The following is a 23,458-nucleotide window of genomic DNA, read 5'->3' on the forward strand; positions in this document are numbered from 1 at the left end:
TCTGTCAGCTCATTTTGAAATGTCGAAACAAGTTGGTGATGAATCAAAGAGACACGAGTCATGTTACCTCCACAAAGTCATTCTGCTCATACCTTTTCTAAACTCTTTGTCTTTACCAGGAGACCCGCTTCAAGGACCTGACCGATGCCTTCGATAGTGGGGTTGATGGGCTGACCCTAGACACCACCGCCCCCTCTCAAGTCTCTAGCCTCCTCTGGTTCCCCGGGGCCTCCAGGGCCCAATCATCAGGAGCCATTCACCAAACGGCCAACGATGCCGTGCGCCAGAACATCTATGAGAACTTCATGAGGGAGCTGGAGACCGGCACTGGTCAGGGAGGAGGGGAACGCTGTGAGCGGAGAGACCCATCCACGGGCACCGAGGAGGGGGAGAGCAGCAGCGAGTCGGCCGAGGGCTCCCTGGAGCAGCTGGATATGCTGTTTGAAAAGGAGCAGGGGGTGGTCCGACGGGCCGGCTGGCTTTCCTTTAAACCCCTCGTCACCCTCCACAAGGACCGGAAGCTGGAGTTAGTGACCCGCCGCAAGTGGAAGCAGTACTGGGTGACCCTGAAAGGTGAGTTTCAATCTGGCAGGAAGTGAGGGAAACATCATGCAACTCAATTTTGTCAAAGGATGTGCTGATTTAAATAATTCACAGGTAATTAGATTATCCAAGCAGGTGGGTTTATCTTTGTTTACAGGGTTTTCCTCTTAAAGCACTCATGTCCTTGACCATGGAGTCACGCTTGACATTGATTGATGGTCCTTCCCTCTCACCCTAAAAGCTTATTGGAAATTCTCTTTTGCTTCTGCCAAAATATATTTAATTCAGGCCACCAAATGTGTGTTTGGACACAAATGCTGCATACACAACACTGTTTTTGAGTATTTAATGAAGAGCATCTCTTTGAATCTGCAAAAAGAAAATAGTAAGACACTCTTGTGGCCTTTTGAGAGTATGTAAAGCACATTTTGTCTGAAAAAAAAAGTCATAAAAAACCAAACTCCAACAGTCTATAGAAACAGGACCTGATCTCTGTATCATTTACTCATTCACATTTATATCCATCTCTCTGTCTTTGTCTTTGTCTTCTACCCATCTCTTCCAGGATGTACATTGCTGTTCTACGAGACTTACAGTAAAGGCTCTCCGGAGCATGAGATGTCCCCTCGCTATGCTCTCCTGGCCGAGGACAGCATTGTCCAGGCCGTCCCCGAGCACCCAAAAAAGGAGAACGTCTTCTGCCTCAGCAACTCGTATGGAGACGTCTACCTCTTCCAGGTGATAGCATGGCTCCTGACTGAAAGTTTCCCTGAAATAGGTTGCTGATAAATCTTAAGAACTTTGAATTTTTCATCGATGACAGCAAACGTATTTAACAAACCTCAAAGGTAACAAACAGAAGTATGCAGCATCTCCTTGAAATGCAGATTAAAGCTTGTGAAATTACAAATGTTGGCCCAAAAGTGCAGTAACTTTCCAGCTAAAGAGTTCGAGAGCACATGCTATTTGCTCGCTGTGCTTACTGACCTACATATCGCTACCATCCATTCCAATCCATTCCTAGCCTCGACTTTTCCGTGTAGCCTCCTCCATTATAAGCCTCCTAGACCGCGGTGTGTGTCGTGGCATCCAGACCTACATCTAATGAAATAGTTCTGTGTGGAGCTGACATGGCCCCAGAGGCAAGCAGAGAGAAAATAATTTCTGTAGCATGGAGACAGCCAGGGTTTCATCCTTTTTTTTATTTCAATTTACATGGCCTGTGGAGCATGAGTCATTCTCAATCGAAAGGAGGTTCAACTGATTTGTCACCTGGCGTGCATCCTCTGAATGAATCGCTTTATAAAGACAGAGCGGTAGTCATAGAGCGCTTCATTAACAAGGAACATTTGTGTTTAATATCAGCAACAGTTCACAACCTGCGCTTTCTCATAGCCGTTAATCCAGCTTTCTTTTATTGATCCAGCAAAGCCCTGCATGCCACGCAATGATTTTAATCTGATCTATGGTAGAATAACATAATAGCAGAGCATTGGCAATATTAGCAGATTTATCAAGCTTTGCTTCTCTGAATCCAGCTTTTAACGGTAATATAAGACTTTCTACTTCATCAAATCCAACTCCCTGTCACTCTTTGCCCTCACAGGCCAACAACCAGACCGACCTGGAGAACTGGGTGACAGCCATCCATTCTGCCAGCGCCTCGCTGCTGGCCAAGCGCCAGGGGAAGGAGGACACGGTGCGCCTGCTGCGGAGCCAGCTCCGCGGCCTGCTGCAGAAGATCGATATGGACGGGAAGATGAAGAAGATGGCCGAGCTGCAGCTGACAGTGGTCAGCGACCCCAAGAACCGCAAGGCAATTGAGAACCAGGTGAAGTACCGATAATGATAAGGACAGTGAGACTCAAGCTGAATCGAAAATCAAAACCGAGAATATTTTAGGACTCTATTGCATCCTACATGTTATGCCATTGTGACATATTTCGATGGCGTAAAGCATCTCTTTTGTTGCTTAATTTAAATCCTCTCTGTATCGTCATTCCGCGTGATACGGTAACAACAACATGATGTGCCCTACTTAATTTTCTCGATGCTGTTACTGTGGTGACAAGCCTGTGCGTTATTTTTGTCTGTGGGTGGGAGAAGTGGCTTAAATGCATCAGTCCCCAAACGCATCGCGCTGGGGCCCATGGGAGCAGCTCACTCTCCGGGTATCAGATTGAGATTCCAGATGTTTTCCTGGTAATGGGCTCTCAACATGCATTATCCTCCTCCTCCTCCACACAGCCGGGGGGGAATCCAAAGCATCCAGCGCTGGGCTATAGCCTACATGCAGTACTGCAGATTACTGATGGGTATGAGAAAGCACATAATCTCTATCTGAACAAGAACCCAAATACTTTTTCAAGAAAAATGATGTTTGCTGGGAATGCGGGTAATCCAGCTGCCATTTTGACTCAGGTGGTCATTGACTTAAAGGGCCTCTTACTAATGCTCTGCATAGCTACAGTTTTGTGCACTGACTTCAGCAAAGCAAAATGTATACTTATTGGAAGGGCTGTTATTTGGTCTTGAGTTAAAGTGGCCTGATAGGTAATACGAGTATAATATTATAAAGAACAGGCAATATGGAAGCTGAGCAGCTCACCGCAGTAATCACAGATGGAGATGTCACTGCCGGCCTGCGAGACAGACTGACTACAGATCTGTTTCCCATTAGCCAGTGTGCCACCTCAGAGAAGACAAAGAGACAGACGGGCTTGGAGTCAATGATAGGGTCAGAGGGGTACGGGACAGCACTGTGATACAGGCGCCCGAGGCTGATGATAGATTTAAGGTTTCGGTGGGGTTGTCTAGCGCCAACAGGGCATTACTTTGATGTCCCCCTCCCCCACCCATGTGTACCGAAATCAGTGCCAGTAGATCTCTTTTGAAGACTGCTTGAACACACACTCATGCTCACGCACACTCACTGCGATCAAGTTGCATTGAAAGAGATATTTCGCATTAGGGCTTTTAACAGAGAGCCAGGGGCAGATGTTAAAGAGGGGGAATAAGAAGAGATGAGAATCTGTTAAAAAGACAAACTCATGTCTGCCGAGCTTAATAGCTTTGAAATAAATGTAAATAAGTGTTGCACGCAGGCCAGATGGGCCCAAGCATGCCCTGCTTTGCACTGATTTTGGTTGATTATCTTCCCGTTCTCTTTCAAGTCGCTAGCTGTATGAAGTAATAGATTGCAAGTAGGCCTTTATCAGTGATGCACGCCAGCATGAATCATCAAATCAAGTTTTATGCACAGGACTATTTTAGAACATAGCTGAATGAAGATGTTAAAGGATATTTCAAGTGTTGACAAACAGATCCAGATGGCGTGTAAATCCGAAAGCATGCTAGGATCTTGTGTGATAGTTATACATAGACGTGAGTTTTTCCAAAGCAGCACCTCTCCTAAATTTGTCTTTGCTTTTGAGGAAGGAGCTTATCTGATTTACTCGGTAATACCTCGCTCCCCATCTGAAGTCATCTCAAACCACTCGGTGGAATTAATTCGAAGCTCCTCCAGAACACTTTGTTATACATAATGACCCAAGAATAGATCGAAAAAATGTGCTATGCTTACTCACTGTGAGGATTTAAGTAAAAGGTCTTTGAGTTCAGGTTCAGCGGAGTGAATATGTGAAAGATCCATGCTAAGCTAGGCTAATGCTACATGTGCTACAATGCCTACAATCTCTCTGTAGTCCACAGACAACAGCTGGTAATAAGTTGGTAATTATAGCCCATAGTTTAACGACAAGGTGTAACTTTGAGGACTTGGGCAACTTTCACAATTACAGGGTTTTGCTTAAAGCCAAAACATATGTGACACTAAAAAAGGAGTCATCAAGTTAGCATTGGTTAGCTTACATTAGCCACTAAAAGCTACTCTTCATACGAAGTAAGGCTAAAAAAAATAATTCTACTTTGAATGTCACCATACTGAATTTCCAGGGATGTGCAAGGTCATATTTTACACAAAGCATGTTGGATTCCTGGCAGTCGTCCTCATGGTCCAAGCCTGGAATGATAATAATGGCTGAATGTCATTGACTAAAGGCTTGTTAACCATGGCCCCCTGCACAGCTGCGTACATAGCTGTTTTCATGGGTTTAGTACACAACATCCAACAGTATAGTCTTGTGCTGATTTCTGTCCAAGTTCTTTGTTTAAGAAGTTTGAAAAGTCAGAGTTTAAATAAACACTGCCCCCATGTTGCTCCTCAGCTTGCTCCTAATTCTCAAGAATGCTATCAATGTAAATGAGAGCTAATAGCACCACGCCATAGGGTGCGTTATTGTAAATGAACTCACAGTGCAGACGAGACCTATTAAAGTCAGTTGTTAGAGGGTTGTTTAACTTGAGTGTTCTCATTAAAGCCGGTCTCCAGCCAAGAAAAATAAGCCCTTTCTCATAGCTTTACATAGTGCGAACGGGGACAAGGCGGAAACGACTGTAAAATGTGTGTGTGTTTGTGCGTGGGGTGGAAGTTTAACTAGTGGTCTGGGCAACATCACTGCTCTCTCTTGACTTGCATCAAAAAAACGGATTTAGTGAGCTAGATTTTCAGTCCCACCCTCACTATCAACGCTCCTCACATTTGTGCCCTCGCCCTGTATCAACATCTGCAAGCAATTGCATTTTGATAGAAAGCCCTCGGCTGACCCTGAATCCCCCTCTTTGGCTCTCCCTTTCCTGCCTCCCCCTCCTCCTCCCATCTCCTCGTTTACCTCCCCTCTACTCTCTTTTCTCAGCTGCCCACCAACAATGTTACAAAAACACAAATTCCCATCCAGCATCTGTAAAGTAATTATCTTCCTTCCTTACTTCCTTCAGATCCAGCAGTGGGAGCAGAACCTGGAGAGGTTTAACATGGATCTGTTCAGGATGCGCTGCTACCTGGCAAGTTTACAGGGGGGAGAGCTCCCCAACCCAAAGAGTCTGTTGGCAATCGCCAGCCGCCCCACCAAATCCACCCTGGGACGCCTAGGGATCTTCTCTGTCTCCTCCTTCCATGCACTGGTGAGAAAGCCTCAGACAAGATGAATGGCTAATAAATAAATGCACACTATATACACAATGAGCATCAGTTTTGGGGATGTTCTACATTCCTTTTTGAATGTGATACTTCTTTACCTGATGTTGTAACAGAAACCATTTTAAACTTAAAAACATCCAGAAAACACTCCCTTAATGCATTCCTGGAGGAAAACACACCTAAATAAGATAATCTGATTAGATGGGGATTTTGTTTTTGGGTGACCTAAATGATTTTCAGTTCTGATAGTGCGTGTTTGTTCAGATCTGTTCCAGAGATGAGGCCACGCTCAGAAGGCGCTCATTGTCCCTGACGTACAGACATCGCAAGAGGGGACTTTTCTCCTCGCTCAAAGGCCTCGACAACCTTACCAAGAGGGGACGGGACAAGAGACCCTCCGCATCGCAGGTACTACTACTATTCACAGACAAAACTCAGTGTTGTTTAAATAATACAATACAGGTGCTTTACATGCAGTATTGGTATCAAAATGCTACCAGTAGCGATGTTCAGCGCGTCATGATTTTATGGTTGCGGTTCCTTATATATGCAATACTGTAAGCAGGCTGTCAACACTTTTTAACAGATTTTTAAAAGTCCCTTTAACATCCAATACCTAGCATTTAAGAGACTAAGATATACAGTAGTATCACTAAAGTATTAACATTTCCTTTCAATGCTTTTATTGAAAATCTTTCTTTATGATCAAAACATTTATAGAAAATAGGACAGAAGATTACATTATGAACATCATGCAAGTGATTTTTTTAATATTCTTGTCAGCCCGATGGAGGCACTTACACCTTGAACTGACGCTAAATCATCTCCTCTGAATCCCAGAGTAATGAAACTCCTCAGGTGGTCTGGATTAGCAGATTTGTAATGCAGGATCACCCACTTAATTTATTCAGCAGGGGAAAATACCCTCACAATAACATGAGCATGCAGAACTCAGATGCATGCGTGCACACAGTGTTGAGCTATACTGCACTCAGTCTCTCGGGAAGTACTGCAGAGAAAAACTGGGATACTTACACCCTCAGTGCACATTGAGCATATTCCTTAATGAAACACTCTGAAACCTTGCCTTATTGCTTACTCACATGCACAACGGCATGAAAGAAAGCAAGAGGTTGGTACAGTCATGAATTTTCTCTCTCCAAGGAGATTTTATTAATTAGAAGCATATAAGCTCACTTCCCCTCCCGAGTGCACACCTCCCATCAACATATACACAGAGGGGCATTCCTTACCCAGGTGCAGAGTGGGGGGGGGGTCTCATCCTCTCAGGTTAGTAATTAGTCCCATGCAAGCTGGTTATTTATTGGTACAGAGATTCACCACTCTTTTCCCAGAAGGCACGGCCCTTGAGAAAACTCCCCCCTTGGTGGTTTATTTTAAGAATCGCCACAGGATACTTTCATCTGCGCTGTCTTTTATAGACCTCCGTTCATTAGCAGGAAGTAAAGGAAAGGAGAGATAGCTTGGGTTGGTTTTGTTTTGCTGTAAAGCCAGTATGGGTCTCCTATTGTTTGGCATTAGAACAGTTAGGAGCCAATCGTGTTCTGCAGTAGGTGAGCCCTGGCTCCTGACTGCTTACAAAATGTTCCCTGTCCTGTTTCGCTTGCTCTTATCTAACTCACACATCCCACCACATGCTCTGCGATATTTATATTTGGGCATTTGCACACGTCTGTCAGCAACTAGGTATGTGTGTGTGTGTTATTATTTTCCCGGGGAACTCCAGCCGGCCGGTCTAATGAGGCCCAGTTACGTTTCGCAGTGCAGAAGGCCGAGGTGGCGCTGCAGTACACACATGAATTATTGAGAGCCATATGTGGTAGATGGCATTCTCCACTTTTTCCTCATCCCCGCAGACACCAGCAGATGGTCAATGAAAAGACGCAAAATATTAAACAGCCTTCCATTATTTTTTCCCCCTTCTCTTACAAGACCATTTTGGTGCTTTTGTGGTATTTTTGCTTTACATTAGTTCCTTACAAGAACAGAAAATGACCTCCCGGGTGCTTCAAGGCATTTCCTCAGTGCTGGGTTTTCTTGGACATCTGCTTTTTGTGTTGTTTTCCTTTTTTCCGCAAAAGAGAAAGATGATTCATTGTGTTAGTTCTATTCGTTGTGGCCATTTTAAATGACATCATCAGCTGCTTGGCTGTACTCTCATGTACTGACGAGACACGTGTTTGTTTGCTTGAGAAGGATTTGGACAGCAAGGCCGTCTGAGGAGCCAAACTATTTCCATCCACTTTTGTTACCTTCTCAAGTTCTCAGACTGCTTTCTCCAATATTTTTTAAATATCTTCTATCCTCCCTTTGACTCTCCTTATCCCCCTCCAACTTAACATTATCCTTTTTGTGCCTTTATCCAACCTATTTAATCTACTAAAGCTAGAGTTTCATCTAACTTCTTCCCCCAATTTATCTCACCATGTAACTTTCCATTTATTCCCTTTAGCCTCATCCTCTCTTTCAAACCTCCTGTTTCCTAGAGCATCAACATTAGCATTAGCCCGCGGTCCTTCACCCACAGTTTCCATACTGACTCATCAGTGTTGACTAAGCCTAAATCCCATTTACCACTACAACACTGCGCTTGACAACCTTGCCCAAAAGTCATTCTCTCCTCCCCCATCTCCTTCCCTCTCGTTTTCTCATCTCATCCGTCTTAGGCCTGCTCTGTATACAGTAAGGAGCTGGCCGGCAGTCGTCTGTGGGAAGTAGGCCAGAAAGGTTCGAGGATTTGTGGGAGACTTGGTAAAGCTTTCTAAAATTAGTCAGTTTACAGCGAGGCAGCACTGTTTACAGCCACTTTATAAATGTACTGGAGGGAGAGTTACTGTACTCAGCTGCTCCGAGGTCAGATAAGGGTTCTTACTACCATAACAGGAGCGAGAGAGTTTTTCCCTCGTTGTAAAGGAGACTTCTTTGGATTGTTTTTGGAAAAAAGTCATTCTTATCCTTAGCAAAGGGGAAAGAGCCTGCAAGCCTCTTCCGTACACCAATTCTTCAACTCGGCAGCCTTGGGCTTATGTCAGACCCCGTTTTGAGAACAAAATGCCCTATTTCTGTCTCCAACTGTGCCACCCATCATGCCTCTCCCAATGACAAAGTATCTCAGCAAAAGCTGATAACTGCGGCCTCTTTGAGCAAGGGCTGAAGTTACACCCTCACATAACGGATGACTCTGTGTCACCGCTGTATTATAGAGTTGTTAAAGCCCTCTGAGGCCACAGTCACCTCCAGCTCCGAGCTTAGACTGACGCAACACGCCTTACAATCACAAGCCAGGGAGGGGATCTGAAGAGGAGAGGTGGAGGAAGATGGAATGGATCAAGAACTGAGAGATTTCTACACTGAAGGGTGGGTGTGGAGATGGAAAAAGGGGGGGCCGTGTCCTACTCTCATCTCCAACCGGACTGCTTCCCCCTTTCATCTCTCTGTTACACAGAAACCACTCTATCCATACACACCCCCCTCCACATTTCCACCATTGCACCTTCAAAGGCTACGGCCCTGTTTGGCAGTATCAAAGCCCTGCACTCGCCACACGTAGTTTTTAATTAACTACATAATAGCACCGTGTGTGTCTAATATTGTGTTGCAAAAGTTGCCGCGAACCTAATCGCTCATGAGTGAATCAGTGTGGTGCCCCTCTGTCTGCGCTTCTAACTATTTGTCTCTTGGTTTCAGATCTTTGAGAGCGACGCTGGAGGTCAAACGTACGCCCTGCCTCCCAGGAGCACTGAGGTGAGTCATAGCGCTCTATAACTTTGTCCTCTACGGTTTGTGGATCTTTGATATATCTTTTAAAAATTCCACTAGCATCTGTCAGTGGTAGCATTTTATGAGCTGAATTATCCGCTTCAGCATGAAGTAGCCGTGGTAGAGACATGTCTACTGTTTCTTTGACCTCTGCTGTCTTTCATCCTTTTGATAGTACACTGAGTAAATATATTTTTACACATAGGGTGTGTGTGTCTGCTTGTGTATATTACTAGTCCAGGATCAAAGCACAGATTCCTTTCATGTTGATCTGCAGGTGTCCTGAAGAGAAATCGACAGCATATCTAACAAGAGATTTTTACACCAGCGTGGACATGCGTCTAATTCACGGCATAATTGAGTTAATGGAGAGTGTTGAGCTGAAGTGTTGACCAGAAGTGCTTGAAAGATTTATGGGAAAGTAAAGTGCTGAATGATTGAAGAGTGTGAATGATGCCCATCTGAGCAGCCAACTGCAGCATTCACAGGTTATTGGGTGATTACATGCCTAGATCATGAAATACTGCTGTAAGCTCAACCCCCGCTGTCCTCAAGCATCTTTGTCCTCTTGATCTGACTGCAGTATATCAAAGGGATCCTTTCAAGGAAAAGTTTGATATTAGGGGAAATATTTCTAATATGCAATTCCTGTCTGTGAGTTGAATATTAAGCCACAACCAACAGCCAGTTAGCTTAGCTTAGCATAAATACTAGAATCAGGGCGGAACAGCTAGCCTTGCTAAAGGTAACAAAATGTGCTAACCAGAATCTTCAGTAGGGTGGTCTAAGCTCCAACCCCCAGAATTCATTCTATTAGTCAAGAAAACTCTCCTGGTGATTTTTGTCCTCAATCTGACAACATGTACCCCTCCCTCATCAACCTTGAACTTTAGCCTCAGTTGCAGCACCGTGGCTGCTGGTGTGGCAGCCCAGGTCGATGAGGGAGGGGCTTTTTAAGGACCACCTTACTGAGGCTAAACTTCAAGGTTGATGAGGGAGGGGTAAATGTTGTTGGAATTTGAATAAAATTCACCAGGAGAGTTTTCTTGACTATCATAATAAATTCCGGTGGTTGGAGCTTAAAATCAATGAATTTGAAAATGTACATGGCACTAAGGACCACCCTAATGTTCAGGGCCAACTAATTGGCTCGCTAAATCTTGTTAGTTTATTCTTTAGACAATTCTAACTTTATCATTTTGATAGTGAATTAATATTTCCTGGGAAAATAAACATTTCTGGTTTTAACACTCGGACAGTGCCAGGCTAGCTGTTTCAACCTATTTCTATTTATGTCTTTGTGCTAAGTTTAGCTAACCACTTACTTACTGGTCGGAACTTCTTTATCAACAAACATTATAGGGGTATTAATCTTCTATTCTAATTCTCAACAAAAATTCTCTAAAATACATAGACTATTCCTTTAAATTGTGGATTATTTTGGTCCACCTGTTGACAAGGTTTTGTATTTCTGAAGCATCTTTTAATTAAGTAGCTTAATACAGAAGTTCTGCCTCTGAGGATGTGTTCAGTGAAATGGAAGAAAGAAAATATGAATTTATTTCCAAAAGTATTAAAAGTTTAATGTTTTCTAAGTACATTTTGACCAGTCATTAAAATCTTATCCTCACTCAATCAAATCAAACATATTTCTGTATGAACAGACATCTGGCGCGGAAATATGAGGACAATTGACGCTTTAAGACAGAGCAGGATGCTGTGATTCATAGTGTGAGTGTGTGGTGAATGTGGCGAGTGTTGAAAATGCCTCCATTAAGGATCTAGAAATGGAGTTGGAACAGGAAGTGGTTTGGGGAAACAATAATGGCCTTCATTGGGTCAACGCTTTAATGTTTTTTATAATGCACAAACCCTATGATGTGGAAAACAGCTCACTAGGATACGTTCGATTTAATGGGGATTAAGAACCCTTCAGGGTGGGAAGTTGGGAAATAGAGAGAGAAAGCACGGATGTATTGATTTTTGTCGACACAGGTCTTCATCTCAGTCCTGATGACTTTGCCCCAGTTGTCTCAAATCCCTTGAATTACGCTGATAAGCAATCATATTCCACTAATCCCTTGTAGTGAAGTCAAGTGAAGGGTACATTTTAATGTGTTTCGTTGCAGCTGCATGGCTTGTGTGCTCTCTCATATAGCTCATACTCGTCCTCAAGACTTTCTCTGCTCATTTTACCCGACAAGCTATATTTCAACAGGCTGTCACTGTCTAGTTGTAAGGTTGGGACTGTTGCATAAAGCAGGGAGAGATAAATGTTTTTATGAAAGCTGTCAATAACACAGAGGCTGTCCTGGCATCCATAGAGGTTAAAAGGGAGTTCACATCGACTGGCATTTTCTCTCCATATACCCAATTCTTCTGTCAGCAGTGGAGTGAGTGAATAGGTTTGACTGCCAGAAAACCACATAAATGTTTGACTTACGTGAACTCAGTTTCAAACGTATTGCTGGCTTTGCACAAAAACGTACAAAAGCCTTCTACTGTTTAGCAGGGTTATGTAAATATGGCTAAAGGCTTACTTCACCCACAAATTGACCAATTGTATATCAAATACTTATGTCTATTTTTTTTTGTGTTTTACATCGAAAGTGATTCAGCAAAAATGTAAATGTTTGGCAAGTTCTGAGCACAAGTTATTTCAACGCAAATGGCCATTTTGTAAGTGAAATATTTTCTCACTCTTTTTAAAAATATCTTTGGCTGGTTATTACGACCCCACCATTCTTGTCCATGACATAATGATTCCTCTTTTCTGTGTCACCACCTCTCACCACACTCTACTACCCCCCAATACACATGACTGCTTTAACTTGGAGAACAGACACCAGTGTGTATGGCTGGTCATTATTGTCACCTTCTGTGTGTGAGCGCATGGAAAACCTCAAAACCTAGGTGGAGTTTTGAGGAAATGAGGAGTAATTCTCTTTAAATAGATGTAATATAGGGAAATTGGCTAAAATTGTCTTCAACTGTTTGTTCTTCATGGTCACCCTATTTATTCAAGGCAGCGCTGTCATATTTGTGCTAGCCGGTTGCTAAGTGGAACAGAAAGGGTGTATTTGCGCAGCAGGCACTGAACCGCCCGACACTCCATCTTTAGAAGCTGCAGGGTGGAGGACGACTTGCTTGGAAATAATTTCCACACTTGAGAGGAAAGACTGAAGTATGGAGTTATTTTGGTGGATGCAAACATAAATACAGTAGACACGCTCTTACCACACAGAGCACTTGTTGAAGTCCAGCGCGTGCCCTCACCGTACTCTTGGCAGTGGTTGATGGAACGTTGACCAGGCAACCGTTGGTCCGTCACAACCCTCTCTGACCATGAATGAGTGTTCAGTGTTAGTCACTCGCTGGGCAGGTCAAACCAAATCTTAGTTTTCCGGTCACACAAAGTTCCTTAGGCACAAGTGAGGCGGTTTTTGCAACCAGTTGCCATGACTGCTTGTTTTTTTATCCTCAGTTTGTTAGCATGACTTCACATCCCTAATACGCAGACAAGGTGGGTGTTGAAGTGACACTTTGTCGTCCCTCCATCCCAACTGGTTAGGGAAACATTTGGGTTAGAACATTAGTGGCCTTTATTTTGGTACTGATTCCTGAAGTAGACTAGTCAAGGTGACATTTAGAAGACAAATTAAGCAAATGTTTGTCTGTGCTGCTTTTGTTTATCCAGGCTACACTCAGAACTGTGTTGGGCGCTAAGCGATGCTCTGAATCAGAAACCTTAACTTGTCCCTTTAGGACAAATGTTTTTCTCTTGTGGTGATGCATCAACTGCGAGCTGCCACACATACACACACACACACACCTCTTGATTTGTATGATCCCATAGTGCCTTTAAAACATCACTGTACACCCAGAACTGTTCACTCATGCAATTATACTTCTTGGTCCAGTGTCTCATTATGACCGAGAACTCGTTCCGTCTTTGTAAGAAGTGCTGATCCTCTGGTTTCTTTAACCCACGTGGGTTTCAGTACATTTAGTGTGTTTGAGCCATTCCTCAAGATCTGGGGCTTGATAATTGCGGTGATAGGCTGCACTGTGGCGTCTCCCACAGCCCCTGAACACAGCAGTGGCGCTTTTCCCTCCAGAGACACAGAGTCGTGACCAAAACCCCCAAATGGCTGCCTGTGAGGCTGAGCGCTGGGCTAACCCCCCCCCCCCCCCCCCCCCCCCCTACCTTAATACCCAGCTCAGACCTCGATGTTAACGCCACCAACAAATAATTACCTTCTCATCTGAAAGTTTGACTGATTTTCAAATAAACTGCCCTGATACACCACTTAAATCAAAGTGACTGGTGGCTTTTCAAACCAAATAAATGTGCGGATATCATCTGGACGTCTAGACCTGCCATTCGACCCTTGCCGATCGGCTTGTGTACACTGCCATTACTGTGACTATTATGTGGATCAACTGCCGTCTATGTTGTCAAATGAATTTCTGAAAAGCTAATTGTATGACATCTTTGCTCCGGTGCTTGATCCACAGCCAAGCTTTTAGACTAATGGAAGGGTATTGATTTGTGTGCTGTTACTTCTACTCCCTCCCTCCCTCCCTGTGTTGTAACCCCTCCTTTTTACCTCCCCATTTACCCTCTCTCCTCCATATAATGATACTCACTCCCTTCCTTTTATCTTTCTTAACCCTGCCTTCTTGTCCTCTCCCACAGAGGCTAGACATGCTGAGCAACATCTACTCCATGTCGCCCCCTGAGGGCAGGGTGTGGGACAGCATCAGCGCTGCCACAGACGTGCTGACGTGTGTGTACATGCCAGACGGCCTGACAGTCCAAGTTCCTGTCAGAAGAGACCAGACAGCCGCCGACCTTCTCTCTGCTGCCTGCAAGGTTGGTTTGGTAACCAATTGCAGGGAAATGATGACATGTCACCACCACAATACAACTACAATACTCCTGACATGTGTTGCAGAAATAACAAACAAAAGCAGTCATGTGATTTGATTTAGTTTTCTAGAAGGTCTTTATGTTTTTGACATAATCCTGCCATTCACACTTAATGCCAAACATGTGTATCATCCTGTAATGTGGGGTTGCATTACATGTAAATACAACATTCAAATAGGAATTGTGAGGTTGTTAAATTGTCTTTTTTGGAGCATCTGTAGCAGCAGATTTGGTTATATTATACCCCGTTTGAAATACCACACACATTCAGTCATTCTTCACTGACTGCACATATATTGACGTACACAGACAATAGGCCACATTCCCCTGTGGCGGACCTTTCTTTTTTGTTTACCGCACATTTCTCATCAAAAAAGTGTAAAACCGGTGAATAATTCACGCCTGGACCACACAGCAGCTGTCTGACTAGGCGTTGGTGCGTGAAACATGTGTGATAATTTTGTGCATGCAGGCCACTGAACATTAGGGTCTCTTGTGTAAACAGGTGAAACAGCTGGACGAGGGCCTGCACTGCCTCAGACTGCACCGACGGGAGGGGCAGGGCGCGGGGGTCCGAGACGTGGCTCCTGGAGAGCTCCTCCGCGATGTGGTGAGCAGGGCAGAATCACACATGGACACACAGCGACCATCTTTATCTGCTTGTTGTTTAATGTGTGTCGATGTCCGCCTGTAGGTCAATGATCAGTTGGAGGTGGTCCCAGTTAATGTGTTCACTTTACACATGAGCAGGCCGAGCACCACCGGAGACTTTGGTGAGTCGACAACATGCGGACTGATTTAGTTATGTCTGTAATTGTATTGTCCTCGTAATGATCCTTTAATCATGTAATCCATCTGTCGGTATTCACTCTAATCGTCTCAATTTGTTTCTCTTCCTCCCACCAGGTTTTGCAGTAACAGGACACATAGACAGTCAGAGAAACAGCAGGATTTTTGTCAGCGAAGTGCTTCCTGATGACCTGGCTTTCAACGCAGGTGCTCAACATATGTCTTTCAATCAAAACAGTAACAGAGTGTTTGTCATTTTGAATTAGCATGCTGTTCTCCAATTCTTCTACATTGGCTCAGCTTGTTTCTCCAAAAACTCAAGATCCAGTCCCTTATGACTAAAAGCCTTACAAATAAAAAAAAAACAGCCAAGGTCTAAAAAGTGTCTTAAAAAATGTGTCCTTAAACTGGATGAAAACTCAAATTAAGACAGCTTTTGGGAGATGCAATGCCATTACACATGACCAAATAAAACAGACAGTTACCTTGATTTAAGTGACGGATTGGGTCATATGTGATAACCTTAGTACCTACTCAACAACATTTTACAAGACTGTAGGTCTAGTCATTTTTATACATTTCAATGCAGACATTTTATATACTATACCGTCTAAGAAGGACAGAAATAATCCTGAAACCTCCAGTCTCATGATCACACATGTGATTTGTTTGGCCTCTCCACGTCCTTCTCTGAAACATACTTGTGTGTGTTCCCAGGTCTGCGTCCAGGCGATGAGATCCTGGTGCTGAACGGCCGCTGTGTGTCCGCCCTGGACCTCACGCGGATCCAGACGCTGTTTGCTGAACAAACCCTCCACCTCAGCCTGAGGCGGGATGGACCCTCGTCACAAACCTTGGGCTCCAACCACCTGACCCTTCCTCACAACCAGGAGGTCCGCGGCAAGCACCACCGAGCCAAGTCCTCCTCAGGTGCTTAAAGCCACGTGGCGTCTAACCAGCTACAAACACATAGATGTGGTCATTAGTGGGTTTCCATTTGTAATTAGAGGCAATAGATTTTCACTTAATGACAACACTTAATGGAAAGTGAAGTTGATAGTGATACCCTTTCGTTTTAGTTTGTTAGACAGATGGTGAGAGAGAGAGAAAAAGAAACACAATGAAAGAGAGAAATTGCAGCTGCTGAGAAATGGTCGGCTCACCCATGGAGAGAGTGCTGTCTCATCTCTGCGTACATGCAGTGTGAAGACAATAGTTTCAGAATTTCTCTGAAAGCAAGCTGTGTCATTTTTCTTGTATACACCCCATCTCTGCCACTGCTAATGTCCACTTTACCCCTACAGTTTTCTGTTTTTGTATATTTTAGTTTTGGGATCAGGTTTGTCTTTGTCCTTTAATCTGTACTTTGTCCTTTAATCTGTACTTTGTCAGGCGTTGTGCTTATCTAAACCTTAAAGTCACTTTCAGTCGCTTACAAGAGCCGTTTTTGGTGAGAAGTAGGTAGTTTTGTCACCTAAATCAGAAAGCAGCCACCAAACTTCTGCTCGAGTTAAGATCTCATCATCAGGAGGATACGTCCCCAGCTGACCCAGAAATCAGCGCAGGTTCTGGTCCAGGCTCTCATCATCTCACGCCTAGACTACTGCAACTCCCTCCTGGCTGGTCTACCTGCATGTGCCATCCGACTTCTGCAGCTCATCCAGAATGCAGCGGCTCGTCTGGTCTTCAACCTTCCAAAATTCTCCCACACCACGCCGCTCCTCCGCTCCCTTCACTGGCTTCCAGTAACTGCTAGAATCCACTTCAAGACACTGATACTTGCGTACCATGCTGCGAATGGATCTGGCCCTTCCTACATCCAGGACATGGTTAAACCATACACCCCAGCGTGTGCACTTCACCCTGCATCGGCCAAACAGCTCGCTGCACCCGCACTGCGAGGGGGACCCAAGTTCCCGTCAGCAAAAACACGTGGGTTTGCTATCCTGGCTCCAAAATGGTGGAATGAGCTCCCCATTGACATCAGGACAGCAGAAAGCTTACACATCTTTCGGCGACGACTGAAAACTCATCTCTTTAGACTCCACTTCGAGCGATTGAATTACTAACAAAGCACTTATATACTAATAAAGGGCTGGCTTTTCTAAAGCCAGTTGAGTAGCACTTGAAATGTTTGGCTCTATGAAACCTGATGTACTTATATGATTCTGTTTTCTTCAACGTTTGTATCTTCCTGGTCGAATGCACTTATTGTAAGTCGCTTTGGATAAAAGCGTCAGCTAAATGCAGTGTAATGTAATGTAATATCAATTCTGATCACTGCTTCCTCAAAAGTGACTCCCTTCACTCAAATTAAAGAAGTAAACAAAAAGGTCCAGTTTAAGACAGCTCTGCGTGTCGCAGGGGAGAGAAAAATCCCAGACGGGGCTTTTGACCGCAGAGGGCTCGTTATCGCTGTGAATGTATAGTATCCTGTCAGCCTGGTTTAATCTCAGAGCAGAGGCGAGGTGTCAGAACAGAACAGGGAGGTCGTCCGTGTCGCCGGACAAACACAGCTGAGACCCAGCGGGTATGGATACAATTTGTTTGTTCACGCCTCACTCTAAAACGCTAAGGGAAATATACCTCAACATCTTTGTTATCAACAAGTCTATGATTTGGGTCAGTTTATATGATGTCGGGTTAGATAGATAATTGTAGTTTTAACAACAGTTATGCTAATGTATCTTGGTGTTTTAAAGGAAATATAAAACAGGAAACTTGGCCATTTCCTTACCTAAATTGTTGTGTTATCAGATTGGCTTGTTTGTCTGTTTGGATTACTTGGAAACTACTGGTTCAATTTTTGTATTAGACAGTTTGTGATCAATCTAAATCACAGGCCAGATACCTACATTATTTTCACTTCTGAAAAAGTGGATGTCTGCCCTCTCTGATGTCACTTTTAGTTAATAACAAGTATTTCCAAAAATTGTTTAGAAAGGTTGAGCTAATGACAGTGTACATGTTCTGACAAAAGCAGAGAGGGACAATTCTATTTTTGATAACAATTAAAATGTCTTCAAGGTTATTTTTCTGGTTATAATGTGAGAGTCACGGTGAACAGAGACTTATTTTTTAGTCAAAGCAATTATAATGACTTGCCGATCTTTATCACAGGATGTTAGGGGTTCACGAACTGCACTCTACCCCTCTGTTTAACCTTTTAACACATTTTTTGATAAAATATGCCAACTAGACTACGGAAATTCTCTGTCCACATTTGCATAACATCCAATGTGTTATTCATTATGGATTATTTCATTGTTTGGCAAAAACAGTCAAAAACAAGCGCCAGTTTCATAGAAAGTTTGGAGCGTCATCCTAATGATTGTAATTCATTAGAGTTTCCTCCACTACAGCCGTAATTGAACACGGAGGGATTAATGACTTGGAGGCCTCATTACAGAGAGTGGTGTGATCAAAGGGGCTGCAGTTCTCTTCTCGGTCTCTAGAGGGCGTATGTTCCCAGGCAGGCTGATAGAGGAGGCAGGGAGGCAAAACTAGACCGTGGAGAAATTATCACTTGTCTGTCACACATGATTTCAGGATGGCAGTCCTTGATGACAACTGTCCATCATCTGGATTCATTCAGAAAAGAATAGAGAGTACAAGAAAAGAGATAAATACATATCTTTTGTATCTCTGTATTATAATTTGGACGTTTTTGTTTGACGATGATTGGCTTCTCAAAAAGGAGAAGTTCTGCACAACAGGAGCCCTCGAAGTTTTCTTTTGTTTCATGCTGTCACATTGGCCCTCCTCCCGGGCTACAATCAGGAAGAAAGTCTTTTCATGTGCCAACTGCTACAGGGTCTGTCCTCGGGTCCTTGAATTTAGAGAGATAGCCAGAATGGGCAAAATGTTTTTCGAAACTCTCAATCTGATAATGTCATCCTATCAGAAGACTTATGCAAATAAACATTGTATTAGCGAAATATGACTTTAAGACATTGTGAGGGTGTTGTTTGTTTTAGTGAAACAAGGCAAGAGATAGTAGTCTTTAATTATGATTGCCCAAGTTTTTGGGAGGACTGAATGCCAGGGCCATTTGTAGACAGGAGACATATTTTAGTTCTGTGCGACTGGCAGATGCCCATGATGGATTTAGACTATAATTAGCCAGCATTGTTTGTGTATTTTGGTCAGTAGAAGTATGTGCCTCAGCATAAAAGCACAATAGTGCAAAAGCAGCAAAAACATTATCACACATACGCAGAGTGATGCTAAAACTAATGTAAAAAATTCCCCCCCCCCTTCTCTCTCTCTCCAGATGTGTGCACTGCAGCTGACGGTGCGGAGTCCCTGCGTGTAGGACTGGAGATCGGTCACTCCCACTGCGCACTCAGGCCCGTTCAGCACAGCAAGGTAGGAGGAGCCTGAGTGTGTCTGAGTGCAAGAAAGAAAGTACTCCTATTGTCTGCTAGACATAGAAACAGAGTGTTTCTTTTGTCTTGAGTGTGTGTATGTGTGTTTGTGCCCACTCACAGTGGCAGCTGTGTGGTTGTCAGAAACCAAACTGGCACCAATTCTTAGAATTACCATAATTAGGATACTCCATCATAGCCAGCGGTATCAACACAGCTTATTACTGTCACGCAGACAGGATGCAGACTGAGAGAAGGGGCTGTGTCCTGCCACCGCCTCCTACACACACACACATGTACATGCATTTGATAGCATGACAAATCGAATACGCCTCTGTCATCTTTGCCTCTGCCCAAATATACATAGCTGTCATATAAAGCAACAGCAGTTAATGTAATGAATATATTTAAGAAAAGAAGATATCTTCTTGCTTTCATCATATGGGAATATGGGTACACTCTATAGGTTCTCTCTCATATCCGTTTCAGAGAAATATCTCCTCTATAAATATGCCAAACGGTCGTCCCTGATGATTTATGGCAGCCTGCATGCCTATTTCTGTCGTGTCTGTTGTTGAATATCTGGTCAGCCTTTTTTTTATATGTAAACCAACATTATTGAAGTCATTAAACTGAGCAGGAGCCTGTCCCACGGGGAAATACGCCTCAGTGCTGTGGTAATGTAACACGGGAGAGTGTGTGTGTGCCACTGTTTATTGGGACCGTTAATGAGTGTGTGGGGTTGCCACGAAGAGCTGCGTGTTAATGATGTAGACATGGCTGTCTAGAAGCCTGAACTGAGAGGGGACGTGTGCATTCATGCATATTTACCTTATCTTTCATCATCAAAATGAAAATAGGCAGTCGTGCTGTGCTTGTTTTATCAATGATTCATTTTAAATCTAGGCCAAATATCCAGAAACTATCTGTAATTGCAAGGGCTTTATACTAATTGCCTGTGTCAGAAGATGCAGTTCAGTATTTGACCCGAGGTCAGCCATGGGGTGGATTACAGAGGACAAATTGCCCTCTTCTTCTCCTTTTTCTTTTGGTCTCTTATTGTTTGCCCGGCGACACGAGCAGGTCCCACTCCGCTGTGATCTGCACTGCACCACCACTACTACTGCTGCTGCTCGGCTCCCTGCCGTTTGTCTTTTACTGAGGAATGAATGGAAAAATGTGTGTGTATATGTGTGAGCGGGGTTTTCTGATTGTGCGCTTGTGTCACTGCATATTTCGAGGCACAAAAGGTGAAAAAGCTTTCTGCCTCTATCGGGGAAAAGCCAGCCACTGTGAAGCCGATACAAAAAGAAAGCCAGGGAGAGATATTGGTGCTGGTGAATCAGATTGTTGCTGTCACGAAGAGCAGCATTTAATCACTGCATGGCCATCAGTTTGTCCTCTGGGCCGGTGAGAAAGAAATCGAGTCACAGGGAAGAAAATCAGCCATGTATCAGCATATTGGTGCACACATGCGTGCACCCGGCATTCTGAAAGTCAATAGAGATGGATGGAAAGGAAAGTCTAATTTCAAGCCTCTTGTCACACCTTGTAATCGGCCGCCTCACTAGACTGACTACCTTTGATGAATTGGTCCGTTGAATTCCAATTTGGGCTTATTACACAAGAGAGATCAGCGTGTTAGGGTGTGAATTGCTTACTATGCACAGGTACCAATGTTGTTTACCATCTGGATACTGATTGTGACTCCTGTGCCTGTGAGTTACTTAATGATACATTTTGCTATAAAGAGCCATAGCAATTGTTTTAACGCAGCATTTCTGCATTATTATTAAGCCTGACCAATCGATTGCGGACGCCAACTGAATTGGTCCCGGAAAACTCCCACGAGGCCGCTCAAATTGAATTGATTTGACATGCATTGGTGAATTAATGCAGTCATAAGGATGCGTTATAGGCAACACCAGAATTGTTGCATTCACTTTGTCTGTTCCTCACCTAATCTCCACTAGTTTAGCAACAGAAAGACTTGGATTGAGGCATGATGTGGATTTGTTGGCTGGAAAGTCGTCAACACAGCCACACGCAGACATGTGATGACACGCACACATCTATAGCATACCAGGCGGAGACAGATGGAAGAACGTGGGAAGTAATCTGGCACAGTCTGGTTTAATCATGTCACCAGGTTCATTGGCTCCAGCTTCTCAAATGGGAATATTTTCTGTTTTTCTTAGACAGCCATTGTATTTTGAATACATTTTGGTTTTGATTGAATATCTCTTTAGAACCTTTTTATTAGAATTTTCCCCAAAAATAAAGTTGTCCTTTGAGGAAAGATCAGTGATGGTGATCCAATAATCTTCAGTTGCTTCATTTGGTGTGTTCAGTAAAACAGGTTTCATGTAAAGCTGTAATTATTTGTTAATTAATTGAATCGGCCAACCCTTTTGTGGTGTTTGTCATGTCATTGAACCCAATGAACCACAACAATTTAATTTATTCTATATCCTCACAACCTTTGCCATGTTGCTTTGGTGTCACATTCTATTATGTAGTAAAAACTATGACATTTTGTATGGTATGAATAGCAGTCATACTGTATGATTCAAACTTTGTAAAGTAGCAAGGCAAGTCTTGTATCAAACTAAAGGTTAAACAGCAAACCAATATTAGGTTATATCATCATCTTTAAACATTATTCAATCTTCCTTTGAGCTTAAACCTTCCCCTTCCGAATATTTACCCGATTGGTATGTGTGTCTGCCTTTTGAATGCGAGTCTGTTGGGGTAAATTAGGTACGTTTATATGTGTCGGCGTGTGTGTGCGTGTGTGGGTGTGTTTTGACTAAGCCCATCAGTTGCCATCTGGCCAGGAGCAGGCTAATAATCTGGGCTTAAAGCTGTCGGCACAGTTAATGCTTGCCTGCTTCCGTCAGTCCATTATTTTGTAAACAACTTGGAAAGACATAGCTGGGGATACAAACTTTTTGAACAAGGGGCACCGGAGGGACCGATAAGGACCCGGATCCAAAATGAGCCAGATCTGACTGGAATGAACGCACCAGTGGTTCTGGTTCCTGGCACAGCCGTGGTTGAAGCCATACCAATAGTAGCCCCAACGGTGAACGATGAAGATCCTCGGCCGGGCCTCTACCTCACCACCTTAATGGAGCTCTTTATGCGGGACCAGTCGCCCGCCCAGGCCCTGTGCTCCCTCCTGGCCATGTACTGGTTCTGGCCCTCTGGCTGTGAGGCTGAGGAGAAGGACCTGTTTCTGGGCTCCGTGCTGCTCAGTTTGAGACGTTTCCTCAAAGACAAGCTGGCCTGCCTGGGTCAGGACGTGACTTCCTGCGTGTCTTGCAAGAGTGACAAACAAACGGTAACTATGGGCAGGTGTGCTCCTCGATGTTTTGAACTTAGATAGCTGATACTATGAGTCTTCACGCTTAAGCTCCAGCTCTTACGCACTCCCCCAACCTGTGTGTCTCTAGCTAGTAGCTAGAGTAGTTTTAAATTGCGAGTCTCTTATTTGCATTTAACATTTCAGCCTTAATTTTTAAAAGATCCTGAATTGACCATGTCAGTCAGATGGTTTGCCTCTTAGGTCTAGACTGAAATATATATATATAAAAAAACTAGGGAATAAATTGGCATGAAACATGGTACAGACACCTATAATTACCAAAGTATAATCGTAAACAATCACTGTGATGATCTCCTAAATGTTCCTTTAATTCAACCAAAGTAATTTGTCCATTACTTTGGTATATGCTTTTAATGCTATCCATGATATTATCTCAGCACTATGGGCTGTAGTACAATTGGTTATATTGGTCTGACTTTAGGGCCGTGTATTAACACTCAAGCGGTCACCTTGTGTGCCTAGTGGTTCTGTTATCTGTTAGTACCATGTAATCTATGGCAAATGTATGCTGTGTCTACTTCAGTGTGATCTGGTTGCCTCTGATTCACCCAGATTGATATTTTTCCAGGTCAGGAAAGGGTGTGGGTTCAGCACAGGGATCACCATTAGTTATTCTGCGG

The 23,458-nt window shown here is 43.7% G+C and overlaps 1 protein-coding gene across 5 annotated transcripts in view; it reads left to right on the top strand.

Annotated features, from left to right (window-relative positions):
* Positions 1-23,458, top strand: part of tiam2a (TIAM Rac1 associated GEF 2a) — an 87,088-nt gene that overhangs the window by 44,825 nt on the left and 18,805 nt on the right. For all 5 annotated transcript variants that reach the window (XM_079694421.1, XM_079694420.1, XM_079694423.1 and 2 more), the window contains 12 exons: positions 120-573; positions 1,109-1,281; positions 2,150-2,374; positions 5,380-5,565; positions 5,846-5,989; positions 9,290-9,346; positions 14,061-14,237; positions 14,800-14,904; positions 14,989-15,067; positions 15,201-15,290; positions 15,801-16,013; positions 19,357-19,451. In XM_079694421.1, coding sequence (XP_079550547.1) covers positions 120-573; positions 1,109-1,281; positions 2,150-2,374; positions 5,380-5,565; positions 5,846-5,989; positions 9,290-9,346; positions 14,061-14,237; positions 14,800-14,904; positions 14,989-15,067; positions 15,201-15,290; positions 15,801-16,013; positions 19,357-19,451 — 1,998 coding nt within the window. The remainder of the gene's footprint in view (positions 1-119; positions 574-1,108; positions 1,282-2,149; positions 2,375-5,379; positions 5,566-5,845; positions 5,990-9,289; positions 9,347-14,060; positions 14,238-14,799; positions 14,905-14,988; positions 15,068-15,200; positions 15,291-15,800; positions 16,014-19,356; positions 19,452-23,458) is intronic.

The sequence above is a fragment of the Notothenia rossii genome, assembly GCF_949606895.1.
Source record: "Notothenia rossii genome assembly, chromosome: 7".
Taxonomy (NCBI): domain Eukaryota; kingdom Metazoa; phylum Chordata; class Actinopteri; order Perciformes; family Nototheniidae; genus Notothenia; species Notothenia rossii.